Source organism: Lagenorhynchus albirostris, chromosome 18 (genome assembly GCF_949774975.1).
Source record: "Lagenorhynchus albirostris chromosome 18, mLagAlb1.1, whole genome shotgun sequence".
Classification (NCBI taxonomy): Eukaryota; Metazoa; Chordata; class Mammalia; order Artiodactyla; family Delphinidae; genus Lagenorhynchus; species Lagenorhynchus albirostris.
Window position 1 is genome coordinate 64,861,406 of NC_083112.1, and position 21,889 is coordinate 64,883,294.

A 21,889-nucleotide genomic window follows, 5' to 3' on the forward strand; every position below is an offset into this window, starting at 1 on the left:
ATTCATTTTTGTTTTCATTAAAATGACTTTAATGTGAACAATCCTTCTTTTTATAGACAGACCTCAGAGATACTGTGTGTTCAGTTCCAGATCACAGCAGTAAAGCGAATCACGTGAATTTTTTGGTTTCCTAGTGCATACAAAAGTCATGTTTACACTACACTGTGGTCTATTAAGTGTGCAATAGCTTTATGTCTTAAAATAAACAATGTATATGTCTTAATTTAAAATACTTTGTTGCAGGCTTCCCTGGTGGCTCAGTAGTTAAGAATCCACCTGCCAATGCAGGGGACACGGGTTTGAGTCCTAGTCCGGGAAGATCCCACATGTCGCGGAGCAACTAAGCCCACGCACCACAACTACTGAGCCTACACTCTAGAGCCCGCGAGCCACAACTACTGAGCCCGTGTGCCACAACTACTGAAGCCCATGTGCCTAGAGCCGGTGCTCAACAAGAGAAGCCACCACAACGAGAAGCCTGCACACCGCAACCAAGAGTAGCCCCCGCTCGCCGCAACCAGAGAAAAGCCCACGCGCAGCAACAAAGATCCAACACAGCCAAAAATAAAATAAATAAAAATTAAAAACAAAAAACTTTATTGCTAAAAAATGCATCATCTGACAATGCAGGGTTGCCACAAACCTTCAATTTGTAAAAAACGCAATTATCTGCAGAGTGCAATAAAATAAGGTATGCCTGTATTCAAAACTTATCTAGACTGCCACTCTGTAATGTTTAAAAATTAGAAACATGTATTCAACAATGGAGAAATGGTTAAATAACTGATGATACAGCCATAAGATCATCATGGAGCCATTAAAAAAATCATGATTTTGAATAATATTTTAAAACATAGGAAACTGTTTATGATATATTAAATGAAAAATGTATAAAGTTATAGATATAAAGCAAAATTCAAAATCTGTGAGACATATCATATGCATGGGTTTCTATACTTATAGAAACGCAACATTTACAGCATAGGAAAAAGATTGAAAGAAATTATAACAAAGCAGTAACACTGGTTATCTATGGTATTGCAATGATGAGTAATTTTAATTTTTGTTATATATTTCTCCACAAATGTCTCAAGTGGATAAACATTACCTTTATTATAGAGAAAAGCAAATATTCTTTTCAGAAAGACCCACTTTTTATAGGTCGTTGGTTTCTTAATCTTACCCGGCTCTTCTCTTTCTTGTGTTCTTGATGAAGAGCCTGAACTCGAGCTGTCCACTTGCTTTCCTACAAAATTAGTAAAACAAGAGTAATTTAGTGTAACTGTAACAATGACATCTACTCAAAAGGGAAGCTTCCTTTTTAGTGAGTACCTATGAAACCCAACCATCTATTTGGTAAAATTTTAGCAGGCATTTAAAAAAGTAAATAAATACAGTCAAAAATGTTTAAACACACTTGCACTTGGTTTTAATCTTATACTCTGAGGCAAGGTTCAGCAAACATTTTCTGTTAAGGGGCTAATAGAAAATATATTAGACTCTGGGGGCTAGATGACTCAGTCACTACTACTAGGTAGGAGAACAGCCATAAGTAATATGTAAATGAAGTCATAGACGGTACATAATAGTACGGCTGTGTTCCAATAAAACTTAATTTAAAAAAACAGGTGCTAGTTTGTTAACCTCAGAAGCTAAAAGGAAACATCAAGGTTTCTGGGTCCATAGGTTCTGAACTGATAGAGCTCACAGGAAGGAGACAAAAGAAATTTAGGTGGGACCTGAGGATTTCATAACTGGGTCCTTCAACTAGTGAGACAGCAGCCTGCTGGGAGCAAATGCCAACAGTTCAGTTCAGGACCCAATTCCTGGTCCCCTACCGCATACCAGGCACCTCGCTGGGCAGCCGCTGGCAGGCTGGGAGTGAACTAAGAGACAGGCCCTGCTTGCCCTGCCCGGAAGAACAGTGGACATACAATGGAGGGTTCCCACATAATGTGAACGTGGTCAGGTCCAGCTTGGAGGACTGTGGCAGTGCAATAACCCAGAACTCTTGGAGGACTCTCCAGAAGAGATGCCATGCCAGCTGAATAAGTGTCAGGGCCTGAAAACTGGAAGGTGCATAACAAAGAAAGCTGAAAAAGCAAAACCAGATTGCCTCGTCCTGGGAACCAGGAGCTCTTTGGGGCTACTGGGGCGTCAAGGTAAAGGCAAGAATGGTGGGAGATGGCAGGTCCAGATGCCCAGGGACTCTGAATGCTGGCTAAGGGTCCTAGACTTTGTTCTGTGAAAGATGGGGAGCCACTGAAGGATTTTAGACAGGATGGTGACATGATCACCCTGGCTATAACACGAAAGGAAGATTGAGGGGAGAGAGGCAAGACAAGAAGCAGTGGCAGTAGTCCATGTTCAAAAACACATTTACCTTTTAAAATGCCACAGTATTGCTTTCTGAAAAACTCCTGAATTCATAAGCTTTAATCTCTATGTTTCCTGGCTAAAAAAAAAAAAAAAAGTTCCCCTAAATCAGTGTGATCAAAATAGCCAGGACAAAGGCTGTACTGATTACTGAGGTTCACTTCCAAATGACTGTAATTTATTTGATAAATGTAAAAGACCATCAGTTTGCCAAGGCGGCCATATATTTAAGCTCTAAAACGTTAGGGCTTCAATATGCCTTTCTATGCCTTTTGAAAGGGGGTCTACATCTGAAATATGAAAAATAACTACTAAGGTAATATGACCCAATTCAAATAGATATTAGTCAAGGAAAAACTAAACAACTTTGCCAACTGTTCTGTACCCACATCTATTAGTCAATCAGTAAGTATCGAATGAACACCTATTCTGAATTACACATGTGTTAGGAGATAAGGAGAAAAGAATCAGTCACCTTCATCGTCCCTGAAAGAGGCACTTTTTTGTAGATGGTGCTTACTGTAAATTACCTCACCAAGAAAGATCAGGTCTCTGCTGAAGTAGTCACCCACTTTTACATACCTGACTATCAAGAAGTTGCATCACATTTTGGAAATCCTGGGGATGCTGAGGACGTTCTTCTTTAAGCTCATGTGCATCTTTTAATGTGCCTATGTTACACTTGATCTGCATATTGGACTTCTGGATTTCTGACAATTGCTATAAAATAAAATTCAGAATCACTGGTATAGATGTTCACACTTTTATACGACTGACACAGAGAACAAAATTGGAGAGCACCTGACTATCCTCCTGGACATTCACCGTGCCTCTCCTGCTTCTCATTCCCAGTGGTTTTCCCGATTCATTACCTCCAACAAAAGAACGTGCACTGGGAGAGAAAGGGAAAGGAAAACCTAAACTTTCTAATCTCAGGTAATCGATCTTTAAAACTTTAATGGGAAGGCAACAGTGCCAGAAACAGAGGAACTGGGTGCAGCTGATTCTCAGGATGTGAGGAGGCCAGCATCTTCCAGGGACCTCTAGGGACATAAGGTTTTAATGTTACCCTTTGCTTATAGGTTATTCCCAAAGTTACTGGCAGTAAATACCCTCAGAAGGTAACATGTTAACTTCAAACACAAAAGGATGGGGGAGCATTGTCCCCTACTGCTTAAGTCTGGGCTGCACAAGGTGACTTCCTTCCAAAGAGCACAGTATGGAATGGGGGGCAGTGGGGTGGGGAGAAACCTGACAAATACTACCTCAGCCAGGTGATCAAGGTCAACACCAACAGTCATAAACCATGTAGATGGTATGTACCCTTGAAATGACGTGATGAAAATTGTACTTTATCTCTGAGGACTTCTTCCCCAAAACCCATAAACCCTGTCTAACCATGAGAAGAATATCAGGTAAATTCCAACAGAGGGGCATCCTACAATATACCTGAAAAGTACACCTTAAAACTGTCGAGGTCATCAAAAACAAGCCTGAGCCTAGAGAAACAACTAAATGTACTTAGGTATCCTGGATAGGACCCTAGGGCAGAAAAAGGATGTTAGGTAAAAGCAAAAGAAATCTGAATGAAGTATGGACTTTAGTTAATACTAATGTACCAGTATTGGCTCATTAATTGTAACAAATGTATGATACTAATTTAAGACGTTAGTAATGTGGAAAACTGTGTACAGGGTTAGGAGAGGGGTATCTATGTGGAACTTTCTGTACTATTTGCTCAGTAAACCTAAAACTATTCCAAAAAATAGTCTATTATTAATAATAATTTTTAAAACGCTCTATAGCCAAAGTGGGCAAACAACCCAAATGTCCATCGAATAATGGATCAATGAAATATGGTGTACCCATACAATGAAATACCATTCGGCAATTAAAAAATATATTGATACATACTACAGTGTGGATGAATCTTGAAAACATTATACTAAGTGAAAAGAAGCCATTCACAAAAGATCACATTTTATACGATTTAATTTATATGAAATGTCCAGCACAGGCAGATGCATAGAGACAGAAAGTAGATCTGTGGTTGCCAGGGGTGGGAGGGAGTGCCAGTGGGTACAAGGCTTCTCCTTTGGGTGATGAAATGTTCTAACATGACTGTGATGATGGTTGCATAACTCTGTGAACATAGTAAAAACCACTGAACTGTACAGTTTAAGTGGGTGAGTTGTATGATAGGTAAACATCTCAAAAAAGCCGTTTGAAGAAAATATATGGGGCTCCTCTAGTGGTACAGTGGTTAAGAATCTGCCTGCCAATGCAGGGGACATGGGTTCGAGCCCTGGTCCGGGAAGATCCCACATGCCGCAGAGCAACTAAGCCTGTGCGCCACAACCACTGAGCCTGAGCTCTAGAGCCTGCGAGCCACAACTACTGAAGCCTGCGCGCCTAGAGCCCGTGCTCTGCAACACGAGAAGCCACCGCAATGAGAAGCCCGCGCACCACAACGAAGAGTAGCCCCCGCTCGCCGCAACTAGAAATAAATAAATAAATGTATTTATTAAAAAAAAATATATCTATATGAATGGTAAAAAAAGTCCTAGGTAGGGAAAAGTCTAATTCCACAATGATCCTGGGGGCAGGGATAACCATGCAGGGAATCTCAGGCAAAAGAGCCATACTGGCAGCTTTATCACAAGGAAAAAAAAAGTGTGGCTTTGATGGAGAAGACATAAAAAGCCAGTCTTAAATTGGTCACTATCAGAATCCACTACTGCGGGTGATACGGCATCCCACTTTGAGAAGATGCCAAGGGTCTGAGTTCGGGACAAGCCCCTGGAGTAGGGGTGGTAGAAGAATTACTCCTGCCCACAGGTTCTGATGCTTAGAACCAGGCGATGTGATAGGGGACGGTTGAACCCACAGGGAGTTGACTGAAGAAAGCCCTATAGAAAAGACACAATGAGCCACCCTAAGTTAATTTCCCCTCAACTTTTTATTTGCAAATTACAACTTAGGAAAAAGTTGAAAGAAGAGTATAATGAACACCCATTTCCCCTTCACCAGTTGTTAACCTCGTGCCACATTTGCTTTGTAAAGATATGACAGCGGCTGGCAAACTTTTTCTGTAAAGAGCCAGATAGTATTTGACTTTGGGAGACACGTAAGATCTTGGTCATAACCTCTCAACTCCACGGCTCCAGCACAAAAGCTCCAGAGACAAAGTGTGGAGGAAAGAGTATGGCTGTGTTCCAAAAAACCTTCACTTGTGGACACTGAAAGGTAAACTTCATATCATTTTCACGTGTCGTGAAATATTTCTTCTTTTGACTTTTTTCAACCACTTAAAAGTGTAAAAAGCTCTCTTAGCTTGAGAGCCATACAAAATCAGGTGGTTTGTCAGGTCTGGGTCACAGGTCATAGTTTGCCCATCCCTGTGAGAGGGTTCAGGCCGTTTTAGAGAAGGATCTTAGCAGTATTCCAAAACTATCCCTCTATTTTAGTTTATAAACATGTTGGCCCCTAGAGGGAGCTCCAGACCCTTCCCTTGCCTCCTTTGCTTCACTGTGACCTCGGCTGCTCCCACGGGGAAGTGGAGGTTGCCTTTAGCGACATCCAGCTCACTCAAACCTGCTAGGACTGGGGTGAGGAAGGGGCCTGGCAAAGGCTCTCCCTCTGTCTTTCTGGGTCAGCTTCCTTCTCCCACATTGGCAATCTCTGTCAGTCTTTCTGGAAAGTTCCTTTGGAAAGCTCTAAAACTCAGGGAGGGAGTTATTGTTTGGGGCTATCTAAACCTAACCAGCTAAGAAAGAGGGACCTTCTTCTCTGATCCATCTAAAATGTACCAAGTGTCCTGCATGGGGTTTGGGGTCAAAGCTCCCACTCTCAAGGAAACGACTCTTCTGACTTGCTGTCTCTTCCGTATGCCTTGAGCTCCCAAGACTCTCAGGGAGGAGCGGTGTCTGGGCCACGGCACAACAAAGGAACTTCTGGATCCATGGGCCCCACTGCCACTCTAATGCCACCTCTCAAGGCCACAACTCTAACATTGCTAGGAAGACTCCGAGGTTTAATACTTACCTATTTTTAACGTTTTTTGTGGGTATTTTCGGGTGGAGCCACGTGGCTTGTGGGATCTTAGTTCCCCAACCAGTGATCAAACCTGTGACCCCAGCACTGGAAGCTCAGAGTCCTAACCACTGGACCACCAGGGAACTCCCAATACTTACATATTCTAACGCTGAATTCTTAGAAGTTAGTTCTTTAAACTCCTTCATAAACATTTCCTTGACTTTTTCCATTTCATCAGCTAGTTTCTCCTTTTCTTCTTCTTTCCATCTATCAAATAACTTCAGAAATTCTTCCTCTTTTGTTTTCTGCATTTCATATTCCTGAAATTGATTTAATACATGGCTTTCAAAGCTCTGGTATGAAGCAAGTATGCAGAAATGTAAATAAATAAACACAGTTTCACCTCAAATGGGTCAGCTAGACTTGCAAATTTCAGTTAGGCTTCTTCTGTTTGTTTTGGTTGCAAAAACACTGCATATAATGGCAGGTCTGTGCACAACGATTTTTCTAAACCAAAGGCAGCACACAGCATCCTTTTGTCCTTACATTCCTTAAAGCACAAACACAGAGGCCCAAAGTCTCAAAAGTTCTATGATCTGTGAACTTGTAGAGTAGGCATCCAATCATATGTAAAATGTAAACATACTTTAAAAGTCTATTGAGAAGAACCTTTCTTGATACCATACCAATTTGGGTAGCGTGGCCCCATCTCACCCTTAATAAACACAAATACATTTTTATATAAGCTAAATTCAAGGTCTGGTCCGATCAGTCTTTGATTTCTGGATGACCTTCTGTTGTGTATTTTTATTCTCCTAATTGGGGACCTGAACTACACTACAAATATACTCCACCTAACAAACATACAGAACACCGCACCCAACAACAGCAGAATATACATTCTTGTTAAATGCACATGGAAGATTCACCAGGATAGACTATATGTTAGGCCTTAAAATGATGTTCAATTTTAAAAGGTTGATATCATGCAAAGTATCTCCTCCAACCACAACAGAATGAGGCCAGAAATCACTAACAAAAGGAAAACCGGAAAATTCACAAATGTATGAAAATTAAACAATATACTCTTAAACAGCCATTGGGTCAAAGAAAACCTCACTAGGGAAATTCAAAAATACTTCAGGATGAATGAAAATTAAAGCACAACGTACCAAAAAAGGGAAGCAGACAAATCAGTGCTCAGAGGGAAATTTATAACTGTAAGCACCTACTTTAAAAAAGGAAGGGGCTTCCCTGGTGGCGCAGTGGTTGAGAGTCCGCCTGCTGATGCAGGGGACACAGGTTCGTGCCCCGGTCCGGGAAGATCCCACATGCCACGAAGCGGCTGGGTCCGTGAGCCATGGCCGCTGAGCCTGTGTGTCTGGAGCCTGTGCTCCGCAACGGGAGAGGCCACAACAGTGAGAGGCCCGCGTACCGCAAAAAAAAAAAAGGAAGTTCTCAAGTGACAAAAAAAGGTCATTACATAATGATAAAGAGGTCAATTCATCAAGAAACTGTAACAACTGTAAATATATATGCATGAAGCATTGGAGCACCTAAAATATATAAAGCAAATCCCAACAGAATGAGAAGGAGAAATAAACAACAATACAATAATAGTAGGGGGATTTTAATACCCCACTCTCAACAATGGGTCATCCAGACAGAAAATCAATAAGGAAACACAGGAGTTGAACAATACTATAGACGAAATGGACCTAAAAGAGATATGCAGAACATCCTACCCCATAACAGCAGAATACACATCCATCTCAAGTACATACAGAATATCCTCCAGGATAGATCATATATTAGGTCATAAAACAAGTATTAACAAATTCAGGAAGACTCACTTTATATCAAGTATTTTTTCTGACCACAATGTTATGAAACTAGAAAACAGTAACAGAAGGAAAAATTGAAATTCACAAATAACTGGAAATTAAACACACATTCCTGAACGACTAATGGATCAAAGGAAAAATCAAAAGGGGAATCAAAAACATCTTGAGACAAATAAAATGGAAACACAACATACCGAAACTTATGGGATGCATTAAAAGCAGCTCTAAAAGGAAAGTTTATAGCTATAAACGCCTACATGAAGAACAAAGAAAGATCTCAAATAAGCAACCTAACATTATACCTCAAAGAGCCAGAAAAAAAGAACAAACTAAGTCCCAAGTTAGCAGAAGGAAGGAAATGATAAAGGTTAGAGCAGAAATAAATGAAACACAGGATAAGAAGACAATAGAAAAGATTTAAAAAACTAAGAGTTGATTTTTTGAAAAGATAAACAAAATTGACAAACCTTTAGCTAGACTAACAAAGAAAAGAAAGAGGACTCAAATTAATGAAATTATACATGAAAGAAGAGACATTACAACTGATACTACAGAATTACAAAGGATCATGATAGCCTACTATGAACAACTGCATGCCAACCAATTGGACAATCTAGAAGAAATAAATTCCTAGAGACATGCAACCTACCAAGATTGAATCATGAAGAAAGAGAAAATCTGAACAGATGAATAATGAGTAAGGAGATTGAATCAGTAATCAAAAAACTCCCAAAAAAGAAAAGCTCAGGACCAGACGGTTTCAGTAGTGAATTCTACCAAACATTTACAAGGAATTAACCCCAATCCTTCCCAACATATAAGTGTTTCTGAATTTAGCATACCTTAGAGAATCTGACTACATGGGCATGCTGTGCAGCCTCTAGCTGAGACCTGGTGAGCTGCAGCTGCTCCTTCAACATGTCGATCTCATTCTGGAGCTTGTCAGTCTGTGCCCTTGTCTTATACTCTGCTGCAACAGAAATACCTCGTTAAAATACCATCTCTTAGAAAACCTATCTGAAAACTTTTGGGGTACATCCTACTGATAAGACAAAGACAAAGGAAACTGCTTTTTCTTGGGATATTACTTTTTTCATGCCGCATGAGCCAACTTTTACTCTCTACTATTCAATATTTATTTTCAGTCCTTCATATTATTGAGCGCTGAATTATTTTTAGCAGATTCTTTCAGCCACTAGATTGAGGTTGGATTATCCTACATAGATAGGGTGAGAGCCCGTTCAGGGAGCAAAAACGGTACAAGGAATAATCCTGGGCTCTTCCTCAAGATGCCTGTCTCAGTCAGAGAAGGGAAGCAATAGCTTCCACGGCAGGTACCACAGTATTGAAATCTCTACGGTCACCATCCTTCTGGCTCCCACCGAACTCTCCTGAGAACCTCATCTGTGCTAAGATAAGCAGAGGCTGGCATTCAAAATGCCAACTTGGGCCATAACCCATCCATGGGGCAAAAACGAACTACTGAAAAGTCGTTAAAGGGAGCAACAAGTGAAGGGAAGAATACTTATGTACATGTACTTACATGCAGATGTACACATGACTGAATGGATATACATGTGTCTGTGAGTGTAGACATGAAAGGTATGGAAACCAAGGTAGAAAGTCAGAATCTCAAAGATGACCTGAAGAAATAATACTCATTTCAGAGTCTGAAATACTCTCTGAAACGAGTATGCGATAGAATAAGATACTGAAACAGAAGAGAAAGAAGGTCAGTTTCACACTGAAGAATGGTAGGTTAATTAAAATACTTAATCTTCCCAATTTCTCCAATACATTGCTAAATTGTATCAGCGGTCCATGGCTTATAAGTGGAATTTTATGCTGTTCGTATTGTTTATGCAAAGTTTAGCTGTTTCCTGAATAAATCTATTTATCTGAAATAGGCAGGAATGGAAACAAACTGGCCCAAAAGGGAGGGGAAAGCAGGCACTGAGTAACAAGCTAGAAGTACACACGTCTAGATACCGAGAACATTTAAGATTGTAAGGAGAACTTCTGTGGATTACTGTGGCAATCAGCAGAATGCTCTGATCTGCTCATGGAGAAACAGACCTTGCATTCTTTGCTCCTGAGAACATTTAAATTAGTAGGAAACCTGGTGCCACGGTAAGCCTCCCATCTCCTGCTTCTTCAATTTCCCCCTCGATACACTGGTTAATTGACACTGGTACCCGAACACATCTTAGTATCTCCCACCTCAAACAAGACAAAAATCTCCCCTTGGTCTCGTATTTCCCTCCAGGCACTGCCTCCTGTCCCAGCTTTCCTTCCCAGCAAACGTTACTGAAATAAATGTCTGTAATGGACATGACCACTTCCTTGCCTGATTCCCAGCTCACTCCAATCCAGCTTTCATCCCCAATAATTCACTGAATTATGTCACATGTCAAGGTCACCAACAGTCACTGTGACAATAATGGTCAATTCTAGGTCTTCCTCTTCCTCTGTGCCTCAAGATCATTCGGTGTAACTGTCTCCTTCTTGAAACACTCATGCCCCTTGGTTTCCATGACAACACACTTCCCAGACTCCCTCCTGCCTCCATCACTGTGATTTCTCACTCCCTCAGGGGCTCCTCCTGAACTCCTAGTGTGGGGCTGGCCCTAGCCATCTTCTCTTCTCTAAGTGATCTCATCCAGCCCAGTTCTGCTAACGACTCCCAGGTCTTATCTCCAGCCTGGGCCTTCACTTTGACCTCCAGACCCTCAGCATCTCCACTTGCATGGCAACTGTACGTGTGACTTAGTTGTACCCGCGGCCAACACAGATTCTGCATTCTCCTTCCTCCCTCAATCTATCTGCTCCACTCCGGGTCTGTCCCTCAGGAAACGTGACAGCCATTCACCCAAATGTATAGGACAAAAGCCCAGGATCATCTTTGCTTCATCTCTTGCTCTCATGTTGAGTCACATCTCTGTGGTCTCTGCGTCCAGAATAAACCTTCTCCGTCTCCACTTCTCCCACCTTCCCTGGTGCCGCCCAGGTCCAGTTGCCACCTTCTCTCACCTGGGCTATCATGCAGCCTCCTCACCTTCCCAGGTGCTTCCACCTCTGCCCCTACAGTCTGTTCCCCAACTGCAGCTAGAGGGGTCATTTTAAGGTACAGATCAGATCATGTCCCCGCAACTTAAAATCCTCCAGTGGCTTCCCATTACGCTTATTAAGTCACCCACATGCCCACCCAGGGCGTTCAAGGCCCTATGTGACCTAGTCCCTTCCTAACCCACCACTGCCTGGCTCACCCTGCTCCACCAACCTTCTATCTGTTCCCCAAACATGCCGTGCCCTGCCTTTTCCTCACACACCCTCACAGTGAGAGTTCCCCTTGCCCGGGATATACATTTCCCAAATTTCCTGCAGGCTGGGACCCCAGCACCATTCTGGTTTCTGATCAGATAGCGCCTCCTTAATGCAGAGTCACTAGGAGTCACTCTCCATCCCATTCTCCTACTTTATGTTCTTCATTGCACTTGCCACCATTTGAAAAGAATCATTCATTCATTTGTTTAAATGTGAATCCTCCATCCCTCCCATTAGGGTGTAAGAGAGCCAGACAGGGTCTGTCTTGCTTATGACGGTATCCCCGAGCCCTAAGGCAGTGCATGGCACACAGTAGGGGCTCAATACTAACTAAATGAGTGAACAAGGACTATGACGCTTTCTTTTAAAAGGATTGAGAGATGCTTTGGACCATGTCTCACTGAAAAAAGAAAAAGGCACCAGAAAGAGAACAGATCTTTGAGGTAGCGCTCACGACTTACCAAGATGAGAATCTTCAGGGTGGCGGCGCTGAATATGACTTTGTAGAAAAGCTTGGTTCATAAAGGCCTTGTCACAAAAACGGCACTGAAAAGGAGAGAGCAACAAATCCAAGTGTCTGTAACAAGTGCCCTTCCACCTAATTTGAATTAAAATTTGGGTCCCTGAAGCATTATCTCTTGGGGGATTTCCCCCAAATGTTACCACCCTGGCAGGTGATACTGAAAGCATAACTAAAAAGACATACAAGACCAGGGTGTTCTTCCCAAACTGAACACAGGACAGTGAAAGCCATCTCTTGACAGTTAAAGTAGCCCATCTTGGTGGTTTTGGGAACCCCTGATGCTGCCCCTGTTAAGACTGGTGGTTCACAGCCCGCCAGCATCAACTTGTTCATGACACTCCAGTCATGCCAGCCTCTTCCTGTCCCTCAAGCAAGCCAGCTTCAGACCCTTTGCATTGGCTGGTTCCCTGCCTGAATCTTCCCCAGACCTTCCCATTCAAGGTGTCATTTACAGAGCATCTTCCACGCTCGGGCTGAGCTGCACGTCCTCAGCAAATCTTCCTGCATGAGCCTCCTGACAGGCACTGTCCCATCACACTGTCTTGTTTTCATCATTGTACATCTCACCAGTTAATATTTTCAGGTTTATTTACTTCACTTGCTTATTGTCTCCTGCCTAATCCCTCTAGGTTCTAGCATGTCAGCTTCCTGAGAGCATGAACTCTTTTCTCTCTTATTCATAGCTTTATCTCTACAGACCAGCATTAAAAAATCATTGAGCACATGCTTAGAAATATTTGGCCTCCTAAAATGAATTTACTGGGGAAAAAAAAATCAATCCTACCTGTATCTCTATTCTCTACTTTAACACAATTTTTAAGCAAAAAATTCAACTTGTTTCATCTATATCCTCCCCCCTGGATTACTCTGAAGTAAGTCCTGGATACTGTATATTTCATTTGTCAATATTTCAGAATCTATCTCCAAAAGGACTTTCTTTTCACACAATCATAATATTATCCCACCTTTTAAAATGTGAAAATTTCTTATTTATCAACAAATATCCAACCATTTGTTTATTTTTTCCCCAATAATTCACACATTGTCTTAGAAAACATTTTTGCAGTTTGTTGTGAATCAGGATACAAATAAGGTCATATCCTGCAACTGGTTGTTTTGTCTCTTAATTCTGTTTTTGTCTATAGGCTGAGCCTCCAAGCTCCTTTTCCTTATAATTCTTTTGCTGAAGACACTGAACATTTGTCCTGCAGAGTTACTCAGTCTGGATTTTGCTGTTTCATCTCTATTGTGCTATTTACATGTTCTCCTATTCAGCTTTTGCCTTACTCTTAATCAGTATAATTGCATCAGAAAACTTTAGGTTCTAACTTCCCAGAAAATTAACATGATGGCATATTTCTCAGCATTACATTTCAGAGGATCTTTACAGCATCTTTTACGACTTCTCTGCTCATGAGGACTGTTCTGGTTTCCTCACAACAGTTTAGGGACTGCCCACACTGGCTCGGGTGTAAGTGTGGCACTTGGGCTACACACAGCACTGGAGAAAGGAAAGGAAGAGGAAACACGGAAGTGTAACTTTTAATTTCTCAAAATAGTAAATACGTATTTTAACTACTGCAATAATACAGAAGACTCATGAGCTCAGGGTAAGAAGGGGCTCATACTCCAAAAAGAAAAGACTGACATTTTGACTACATCAACATGAGAAACTTCTATGACAAAAATACCAAAACAAAGTTAATAGACTTCTGGTTTCTGGATCTGCATGTAAGGAGCTTAAAAATCGCCACTCCATCCTAACAACAAGGAAAAAGCCGAACAGGCTGAAAAATCCACAACTCTTCTTGGATCTGTAAGAGAGGGGAGGATACAGGGCAAACCACTGCCCCTGAGTGTGCTTTTCAACATTGCACTTTAAGTCCTTGCTAATGTAATAAGGCAAGAAAAAAATTAAAAGATATACAGACTGGGAAGGAAGACACAGAACTGTCTTTGTTTGCAGATGACATAATCGTCTGTATAAAAAATCCAAAAGGACTGCCAAAAAACTCCTGGAACTAATAACCAGGTATAGCAAAGTTGCAGGATACGAGGTTAATATACAAAAGTCAACTGCTTTCCTATATACCAGTAATGAACAAGTGGAATCTGAAATTAAAAATGTAATAACATTTACATTAGCACCCCCCAAAATGAAATACTTAGGTCTGTTGATAATGGGGCAAGCTATGCATGTGTAGGGGCAGGAGATATATGGAAACTTTTTGTACCTTCCCCTCAATGAAACTAAAATTGCTCTAAAAGAAAAAACTTAAGTTCACACAAAAACCTGCAAGTGAATGTTTATAGCAGCATTATTCATAAGAGCCAGATACGGGTTCCAGGCAAGATATTCTACAAAAGTAAAAGGTTAACAGACTCTGATTCATGTACACCATGGAATACTAGTCAGTTTTTAAAAAATGAATGGATTAGTGAAACCTGAAACAACCGGTCTATCAGGCCCCAAAGCCAAAACTATCTGATCTACCATCACTGGGATTAAAACATACTTTATAATAGATCTTATAGTAATTAGAAACTTAATAAAAGATCATTCTTTACAATGAAAAACAGCAGGAGGTTCAGGAATCCTACTTATTGCACAAAGATTTTGCCTTAGAAATAATAAAGTTCCCTTTCAGGGTAAGAAGGTGGGAAGGAATTCTACATCACGTAGAATCAAATTTCTCCGTTAATAAGATAATTATAAAACTTTAAAAAATGCTGTAAAAACTTTATCCTATAACCCTTTGCATTTTCTTAAAAAAATTAGTTTTAAATATATGATAAATATGTTTGATATACAGATTAATGATATAAACTGCTTTTTCAAAGGAGTTCCCTTAAAGCATCTTTAGGACAGAAAGTGACATAATGAATTAAGAAAAATTAGGTACTATGAACTATTCATAGAAAGGAATCTGATACTCTTTCCATGACAACCCCAGGGATATAATATGTCAAATTATGTTCAGTGTACTTGGTTTCAGAATGTTGGCTACATGTAGGTTGTATGCTATGTAAAGCATGTAAATGTCTTAATACCACTTCTATCCAAAATCATTAAAAATTTAAAAATACTTAGTGTAATGGAATTAACACAAGAACTCAGGGTTTCTTTACCTAAATGAGTAGGATAGAGGTTTTTGATTCCTCCAGATGTTTTTTAAGACCTCTCAAAGACAATGACGGAGAATAGGAGATAAAGATTTTCACTGTGCCCACTAAGAGCTAGGCCCTGTTACATCACTATCTTTAAAAATTTCCACGGCAACCACTTTATCCATGAAGAAATCAAAGCTCAGGAAAGTTAAGTTGCAGCCTTATTGGTTGCACAGTTTGACCCCTGTCTCTCTGACAGCAAAATGCATGCTTTTTCTACTCCCCAACACTCATCTCCAACTCCAAGGGGCTCAATAATTGGAACAAGGGACAGAAATTCACTGACAGATTCCAAAATCTATCTGTGTTGCTGAAGTGTGGGGAGGAATCTGAGTCTTCCAGCTGTGAAAATGAAAGGTCTTCTTAGAGTCTAAGTCCTATTATAATCCACTGGAATTTTTTAATTTTTAAAGTTTTAAAAATAATTTGATAGCCAGATCACTGGTACACACTGGCCTTTACACATGGCCATCAAACTTCCCCAGCTGTTGGAGGTTTCTATTTAAATAAAAATTCACACTGCAGACGAAAGTCAAATAACTATTTAAACAAAATCAATTGACTTCCCATAAATTTTACTATAGGCCAAATATCCCTAGCTTACAAATCTGTAACAAAGGTTATAACACCGTGGAATCCCTGCTAGCTTACATGCCAACTATTCTTAGCAGCAGTCTTTGACTACCCCTCCCTGAAACACTGATTCTCACAGCAGCTCAGCACTGTGACCTCTGGCCTTCTGGTCTGAGGGTTCATAAAGAGATAGGTCACAGGTAGCCACAGCTCACTACAGGGAAGCCACTGCAGAAATCAACATCCACTTGTTGCAAGCTATTTCCTGAGCTTTCCTCGTGCTATACCTGCATTATCTCACGGGATTCTCAGAGCAACCCTACTACTAATGTTCTCATTTTCCAGATGAGGACACTGAGGTTTAGAAGTTAAAAGACTTGCACAGAGGAATAGGTGGAATTCAAACCCAGGTAGTCTAACTCCGGAGTTGTCACCCTAAAAGCTCTCACTGCTCAAGAGCTCCATAAAGAGACAATGGCAAGTCACTTAATAGAGGGCAGAGTATACGTGTACTACACTAAGTAGGAAAAGGTGGCGTGGTCACTCCTATCTCTTCTTGGCCGCACCTGGGCACACCGTACAGTTACCACCGCCATTCAGAGTCTGAGTGGCCAAGAGTTGGCAGGTGTCACTCATTTGATAAAAGTGAGCCATTACTTTTTTAATCCTCATATTATCATTCGCATTTGAAAATCTTTACTTACGAACAGCTATTTTTATGATAACCAAAAGAACGCAAACAAAGTTTATAAACATACAATTTTTATGTTACAGGTTTTAATGTTTCACTGAATAATACCAAAGCCAGGTAAGCTTTCTTTAATGTTTTAAACAGAACCTATTCTATCCATTTTACGATAATGACATTTAAAGAGCCATCTCAGCACTATTTATAAATATTTAGTTTTTAAATAGCATTTATGAAACACATAGGCAATTAGCAACATCAGGTATCATTGGATGACTATACCTAAAGGTTGTATACCCGAGGCTAAACATTAAGACTTTCTAACAGCATTCTTTCCCAACTGTTCACCTAGTTTAAGTACACTTCTCTCAAGGCTCCTGTTGGGTCAGTCTTAAGCACTATTAACCTCACTGTTTTCTGAGCCCTACACCCAGTTCTCCACATTCACTCCTGCTTTGGCTCCACCATTACCTAAATCCACTGAGGCCTTTTAAGTCCTATTTAGTCAAAATGACTGGAATGTAGGGGTGTGAAATCAATCTTGTCAGTCTATTGCTTACTTTGATATCTTCATCAAACATCCTTTGCTTCTTTTACCTAACCAATAAAAAAAGATAAATATGCTGATTTCTGTTACACACAAAAATGACAATATTTATCTTGGGTTCAATGTCTAACCCCTAACAGTTGGGAGATTAAGAACAAAAAGGCAAAATTTAAAACATTTTTAAGTAGCACTGTTATATCAGCAAGTATTCTCCTGCTTAGGAAATAGACACATTGAAATACTTAAGAGTCTGCGACTCACTGCCAAATGGTTCAAAGGTGATAGTATGAAACAGAGACAGAGAAAATAAAGCCAATGTGGCAAATGTTAATAATTGGTGTAAGGAAGTTTTTGCACTGATTTGTAATCTTTCTGTAAATTTAAAAATATTTCAAAATTTAAAAATGAGGAAAAAAAATCCACAAATTTAAGCATTCCATATCATTTGGGGCCGCAGCTCAACAGCAATTTGTACCTGGTTTATTTTTCATTACACCGATTAGGAGGAAGAAACAGTTTCTTAAACAACCAGCTTTTAGATAATTCAATAAAGCACCGCAGTCAACGTTACTTAATTATTAACCCTATGTTAGTCTACACAAGGTAATGAACCACGTTATCTGTTGGTTAAAATTACTCTTTCGCTTAAATATATGCTGTTTCTTCTAATTTAGAGTACAAATCAAAAAAAAAAAAAAAGGCAGTGCTGTAGGAAAGGACTCTCAATATCCCAGCCAGTAGGAATTGAGGGTTTTATTGGGTAATCACAAGGCAGCTTCTCACCTGGTAATAGCTGGCTTTGGCCTCAATCATCAGCTGCTGGGTGGAGATCAACTTTTTCCTGCGTTTACACTCTTCCTTGAGTAACTTGATCTCGCCGGCCTGCTTGGTGAGGAGCTTCTTGCTCTGCTCGCACTCGGCCAGGCTCAGGCGCAGCCGCTCCTCCAGGTTGTGCAGCTGCGAGGTGAGGAACTCCTGCGAGTGCAGCAGGTACTCGATGGTGAGCTGCGCCAGGCGGATGAGCTTCAGCAGCACCGGGTCCACCCCAGACTGGCAGTGCGGGCACTTCTCGTCCTCCAGCTTGCAGAAGGTGATGTTCATGATGTTCTCCTGCAGCGTGAGCACGTCCACGGCGCCTGCCACCTTGTCCACGTCGATGGCGCTCAGCCGCCGCCAGTCCACGTTCTCCAGCCGCGGGCGGAACTGGAAGAAGGGCAGGGGGCCCGAAGCCGCGCTGGCGGGGCCGCAGGCCATGGCGGCCCCGCCCGCCGCGGCGGCTTCGGAGGCGGGTCTCTCCAGGCTGTTGGCGAGCGGGTAGTAGACATGCTTCTGAAAGGGCTGCGGGAAGGAGAGAGAATGGGGGAGGCGGAGGGGGCTGGGAGTTCCGTGGAGTCCCTGCCGCCCCAGTCCGGCATCGGCAGGCGGGCATCCCCGGCTTGCCGCCTCTTACCATGCTTGGAAGCAAATCCGCCGCCTCTGCCGGCTTCGGAGGAGGGGGCAGTCCCGTCTACCCGGCCCGGGCCGCCGCCGCCCCACCCCTCGGAGCGGGGAGAAGGCTGGGTCCCGGCGGCGGCGGCGGCGGCCTAAAGCCTGGGCGTCTAGGCCGTTGTTATGGCAGCGCCACGGGCGTGGACCTGGAGCAAAGTGCGAGCCGGCCAGCGCGCGGTCAGCGTGCGCCCAGGGCCCTGCGGGGCCAAAGAATAACTCGTCGTGAGCCAGCCGAGGACACTCCGGTCCACCTCGAGAGGGCACACTTCCTGAGCGCCGGCTCGCGGGGCACCACCTTGCAAGTCTCTAAGGCGCGGGGAGCCACATCCTAGCTGCCAGCCTCTGATCCTCGCCTTAGGTTTTTGAGATTAGAAAGAACCATTCATCCTCCTCTTTCACGCACAACTCAGAAAACGTGAAGCAACAAATCTATATAAAATTAAATGGGATGGAGGGGGGCCTAGCTGCAAAAGGGCACGAAGACACTTTGGGGTATAATAAAAAAATGTTCTCTATTTTGATTGTCTCGTTGATTACCCGGGCATATACATTTTTCCAAACTCACTGAATGGTACACTGAAAATTAACGGTGCATTTTGTACATTATACTTCAATAAAGTTGTTTTAAAAATTAAATTTGTAGTGTAGTTAATTATATTTGATGGAAGCCCTCCTAAATTTCTTACATCCAAGATACTTTTTTAAATGGAGTCTTTCTTCCTCTCTGGGTTGGCCACCTAGATATAACATTCGGATAGAATTTCAAACCAAAGAACTTCCCCAAATATGTAATACCTTACTTGTCTTTCCAAAAGGATACTTTTTTTCAAAATGTGAAGATAAAGACAATTATATGGAGGGGGGACTTTACAGGGCCCTGGTATTTACCTTACAAGCTTGTGCGGCAGCTGCATTCTGTTTTCTGGAGAGGCTGAACTATTTCTAGCAGCAACTCGTAGACCTCAGGCCTCTCATTCTCGAGGTCTTCTGGGAGCTGCCTGTGGTTACCATAGAGATGGATGAACTGAGGAAAAGCCAGCCATTCCTCAGTCCACCGGGGAGTCCCTGCTTGGACCAACCATCAGGAAAATTTTTGTCTCTCGTTAACACCCAAAGAACAGAAGAAACGAAAATACAGTTCAGAGTAACTGGAAGCAAACTTGTAATGTCAAACATTTCTAGCCCTTTCTAGATACTGAGAACTAGAAATAAGCCCACAGGAAAGCATCCAGAAACTAAGCACACACTTCATTAGACTTCATAGAAGCCGTGCATCCAAATAATTTTGAATGGGATTTTGAAAGAAAAAGAGCTATTATTGATTAACTACAGCCAGCATGACAGTCTTAAAGATCTAGCTTCAAAGTCTGATTCTTCCATTTATTTGCTGCCTGACCTACAAGTTACGGCAGCCCTAGGCTTCAGTTTCCCAGTCTGTGAAATAGACGTCAGGATACCGACCTGGCAGGTCTATGTACCCTGGACTCCATCCACTGGGCTGCAGGATCAGCGGGAACAAGGGCCGTGGTCTCTCTTGCTCACCGTTATATCCCCAGCACCTGGCATAGATCAGGCACGGAGAGGCGCGTTAAGAATTTGCCAAAAGGACAAGTGGATAAAGAATGATCCGAATGAGGGGCTTCCCCCGTGGCTCAGTGGTTAAGAATCCACCTGCCAATGCAGGGGACACGGTTTCGAGCCCTGGTCCGGGAAGATCCCACGTGCCCGTGCGCCACAACACTAAGCCTGTGCTCTAGAGCCCGTGAGCCACAATTACTGGGCCTGCATGCTGCAACTACTGAAGCCTGAGTGCCTAGAGCCCGTGCTCTGCAACAAGAGAAGCCACCGCAATGAGAAGCCCGCGCACCACAAGGAAGACTAGCCCCTGCGGGCCGCAACTAGAGAAAGCCCAGGGGCAGCAACAAAGACCCAGACAAAAATAAATTAATTAAATAAATTAAAAAAAAAAGAACGATCCGAATGAATTAGGCGCTTAGGAAACGTCAGCTCCCGGCCCGTCCCTCATATTTCCTGTGCCCCCGGGCTCTGGGTCCAAGCCCTTGAAACTTGGGGGTCTATCCGCGCGCTCCCACTGCATTCTGGGGAGGAGGCGCACGGGGCTCGAGGCGCCCATCTCCGTTCGCCGCCACCACTCCGCCCGGCCGCGAGCGCCGCGCCGCTGGCCACCCTCGCCCCTCCGCTGAATCTGAGTCGCAAGATGGCCGGAACAGGAAAGAAGGGGCACGCTTTCCCGTTCCCTCTGCAGGGCCCCCAGCCGGGCGCAGCGTCTCCCGCCCCGGGCACACCATGGGGACGACCGCCGAACCCACAAAGACAAAGGCCGGGGAACGCAGGCTCCAGTGGGGTCCCGGCGCCGCCCCTTAGAAGGCAAGCAAACGGGGGAGTGGGGGGCTGCGGCAGCCAGGCCAGCGGGGTCTGCAGCGCCTCGGCTCGCAGCGGGAAAAGAGGAAGGAGGGCCCGGCCTCCCCTGGGCGCCTGGCGCATCCCTGACCTCGACTCACCCCAGCTGCGCGCTTCTGGGCGGGCGCCGGGCGCTGCAGGCGGACAGGGGCGAAGCTGCGGACGCAGGCTCCAGGGGCGCTGCTAGCGCGGGCGGGCCCGTGGAGGCCGAGGAGCAGCCGGGAGGGAAGCGGCGGGCCAGCTCCTTCTTCCAGGACGCAGAGTGAGGCCTGTCTGTTCTGGGCAAGTTGTGGCGAGGCTAACCGCCTGGCGCCTCTCCAGGCCCTCCCAGATTCCCGGCCACGGGCGCCTCGGGATCCCCCACCCCCCTCCCGCCCCCTCCCATCTGAGATCTCCCTCCGGCCTCTTCTCTCTGCCTCCCGGCTCCTTCGGCAGCTGGGCGGGACCGTGCGCGTCTAGACCGCCGCGCGAAAATGCGCTCCGCCAATCCCGCTGTTGGTGCAGACACGTGGTGCCTGGGCGCGCTCTGTTGCTGGCGTGGGATGCTCGCCCCAGGAAGACTTTTCAAAGAGAAACCAGATTTCCTCCTACTCTGCGGTTAGCCTAACGCCCAGCTAGCTAATTTCCCATAGAGGCAGGGGCTTTTTGTGAATTCCTTCTAAGAAGAGATGCATTTTAATCGCAGAAGTCTGCAGATGCAAGAGACCTTATAGGGCTATCTCATGCAGCCTTGCACTTGAGTGACGGGGAAAACAGGATTAAAGACCATGTGCCGAAGCACACAAGAATTTAAATCCATCTAGATTCCGTGTCTCTTTTGGTTATGCCCATTTTAGGACGAAAGGCGTGGAGCTCTGTTGGCAGAAAGTTTGTCGGTGGGGGAGAGGGGACGTCCGGGGTCA

At 43.5% G+C, this 21,889-nt stretch overlaps 1 protein-coding gene across 2 annotated transcripts in view; it reads right to left on the reverse strand.

Moving 5' to 3' along the window:
• Positions 1-21,301, reverse strand: part of DZIP1 (DAZ interacting zinc finger protein 1) — a 54,042-nt gene extending 32,741 nt beyond the window's left edge. The window contains exons 1-11 of one of the 2 annotated variants that reach the window (XM_060129146.1): positions 21,089-21,301; positions 20,028-20,125; positions 19,455-19,631; positions 18,529-18,763; positions 17,862-18,416; positions 12,041-12,125; positions 11,286-11,360; positions 9,098-9,225; positions 6,570-6,731; positions 2,959-3,096; positions 1,184-1,246 (exon numbers count right to left, since the gene is read on the reverse strand). In XM_060129146.1, coding sequence (XP_059985129.1) covers positions 1,184-1,246; positions 2,959-3,096; positions 6,570-6,731; positions 9,098-9,225; positions 11,286-11,360; positions 12,041-12,125; positions 17,862-18,416; positions 18,529-18,531 — 1,209 coding nt within the window. In that variant the 5' untranslated portion in view covers positions 18,532-18,763; positions 19,455-19,631; positions 20,028-20,125; positions 21,089-21,301. The remainder of the gene's footprint in view (positions 1-1,183; positions 1,247-2,958; positions 3,097-6,569; positions 6,732-9,097; positions 9,226-11,285; positions 11,361-12,040; positions 12,126-17,861; positions 18,417-18,528; positions 18,764-19,454; positions 19,632-20,027; positions 20,126-21,088) is intronic. The other variant, XM_060129147.1, reaches the window with a different exon arrangement.
• Positions 21,302-21,889: the final 588 nt, after the last annotated feature.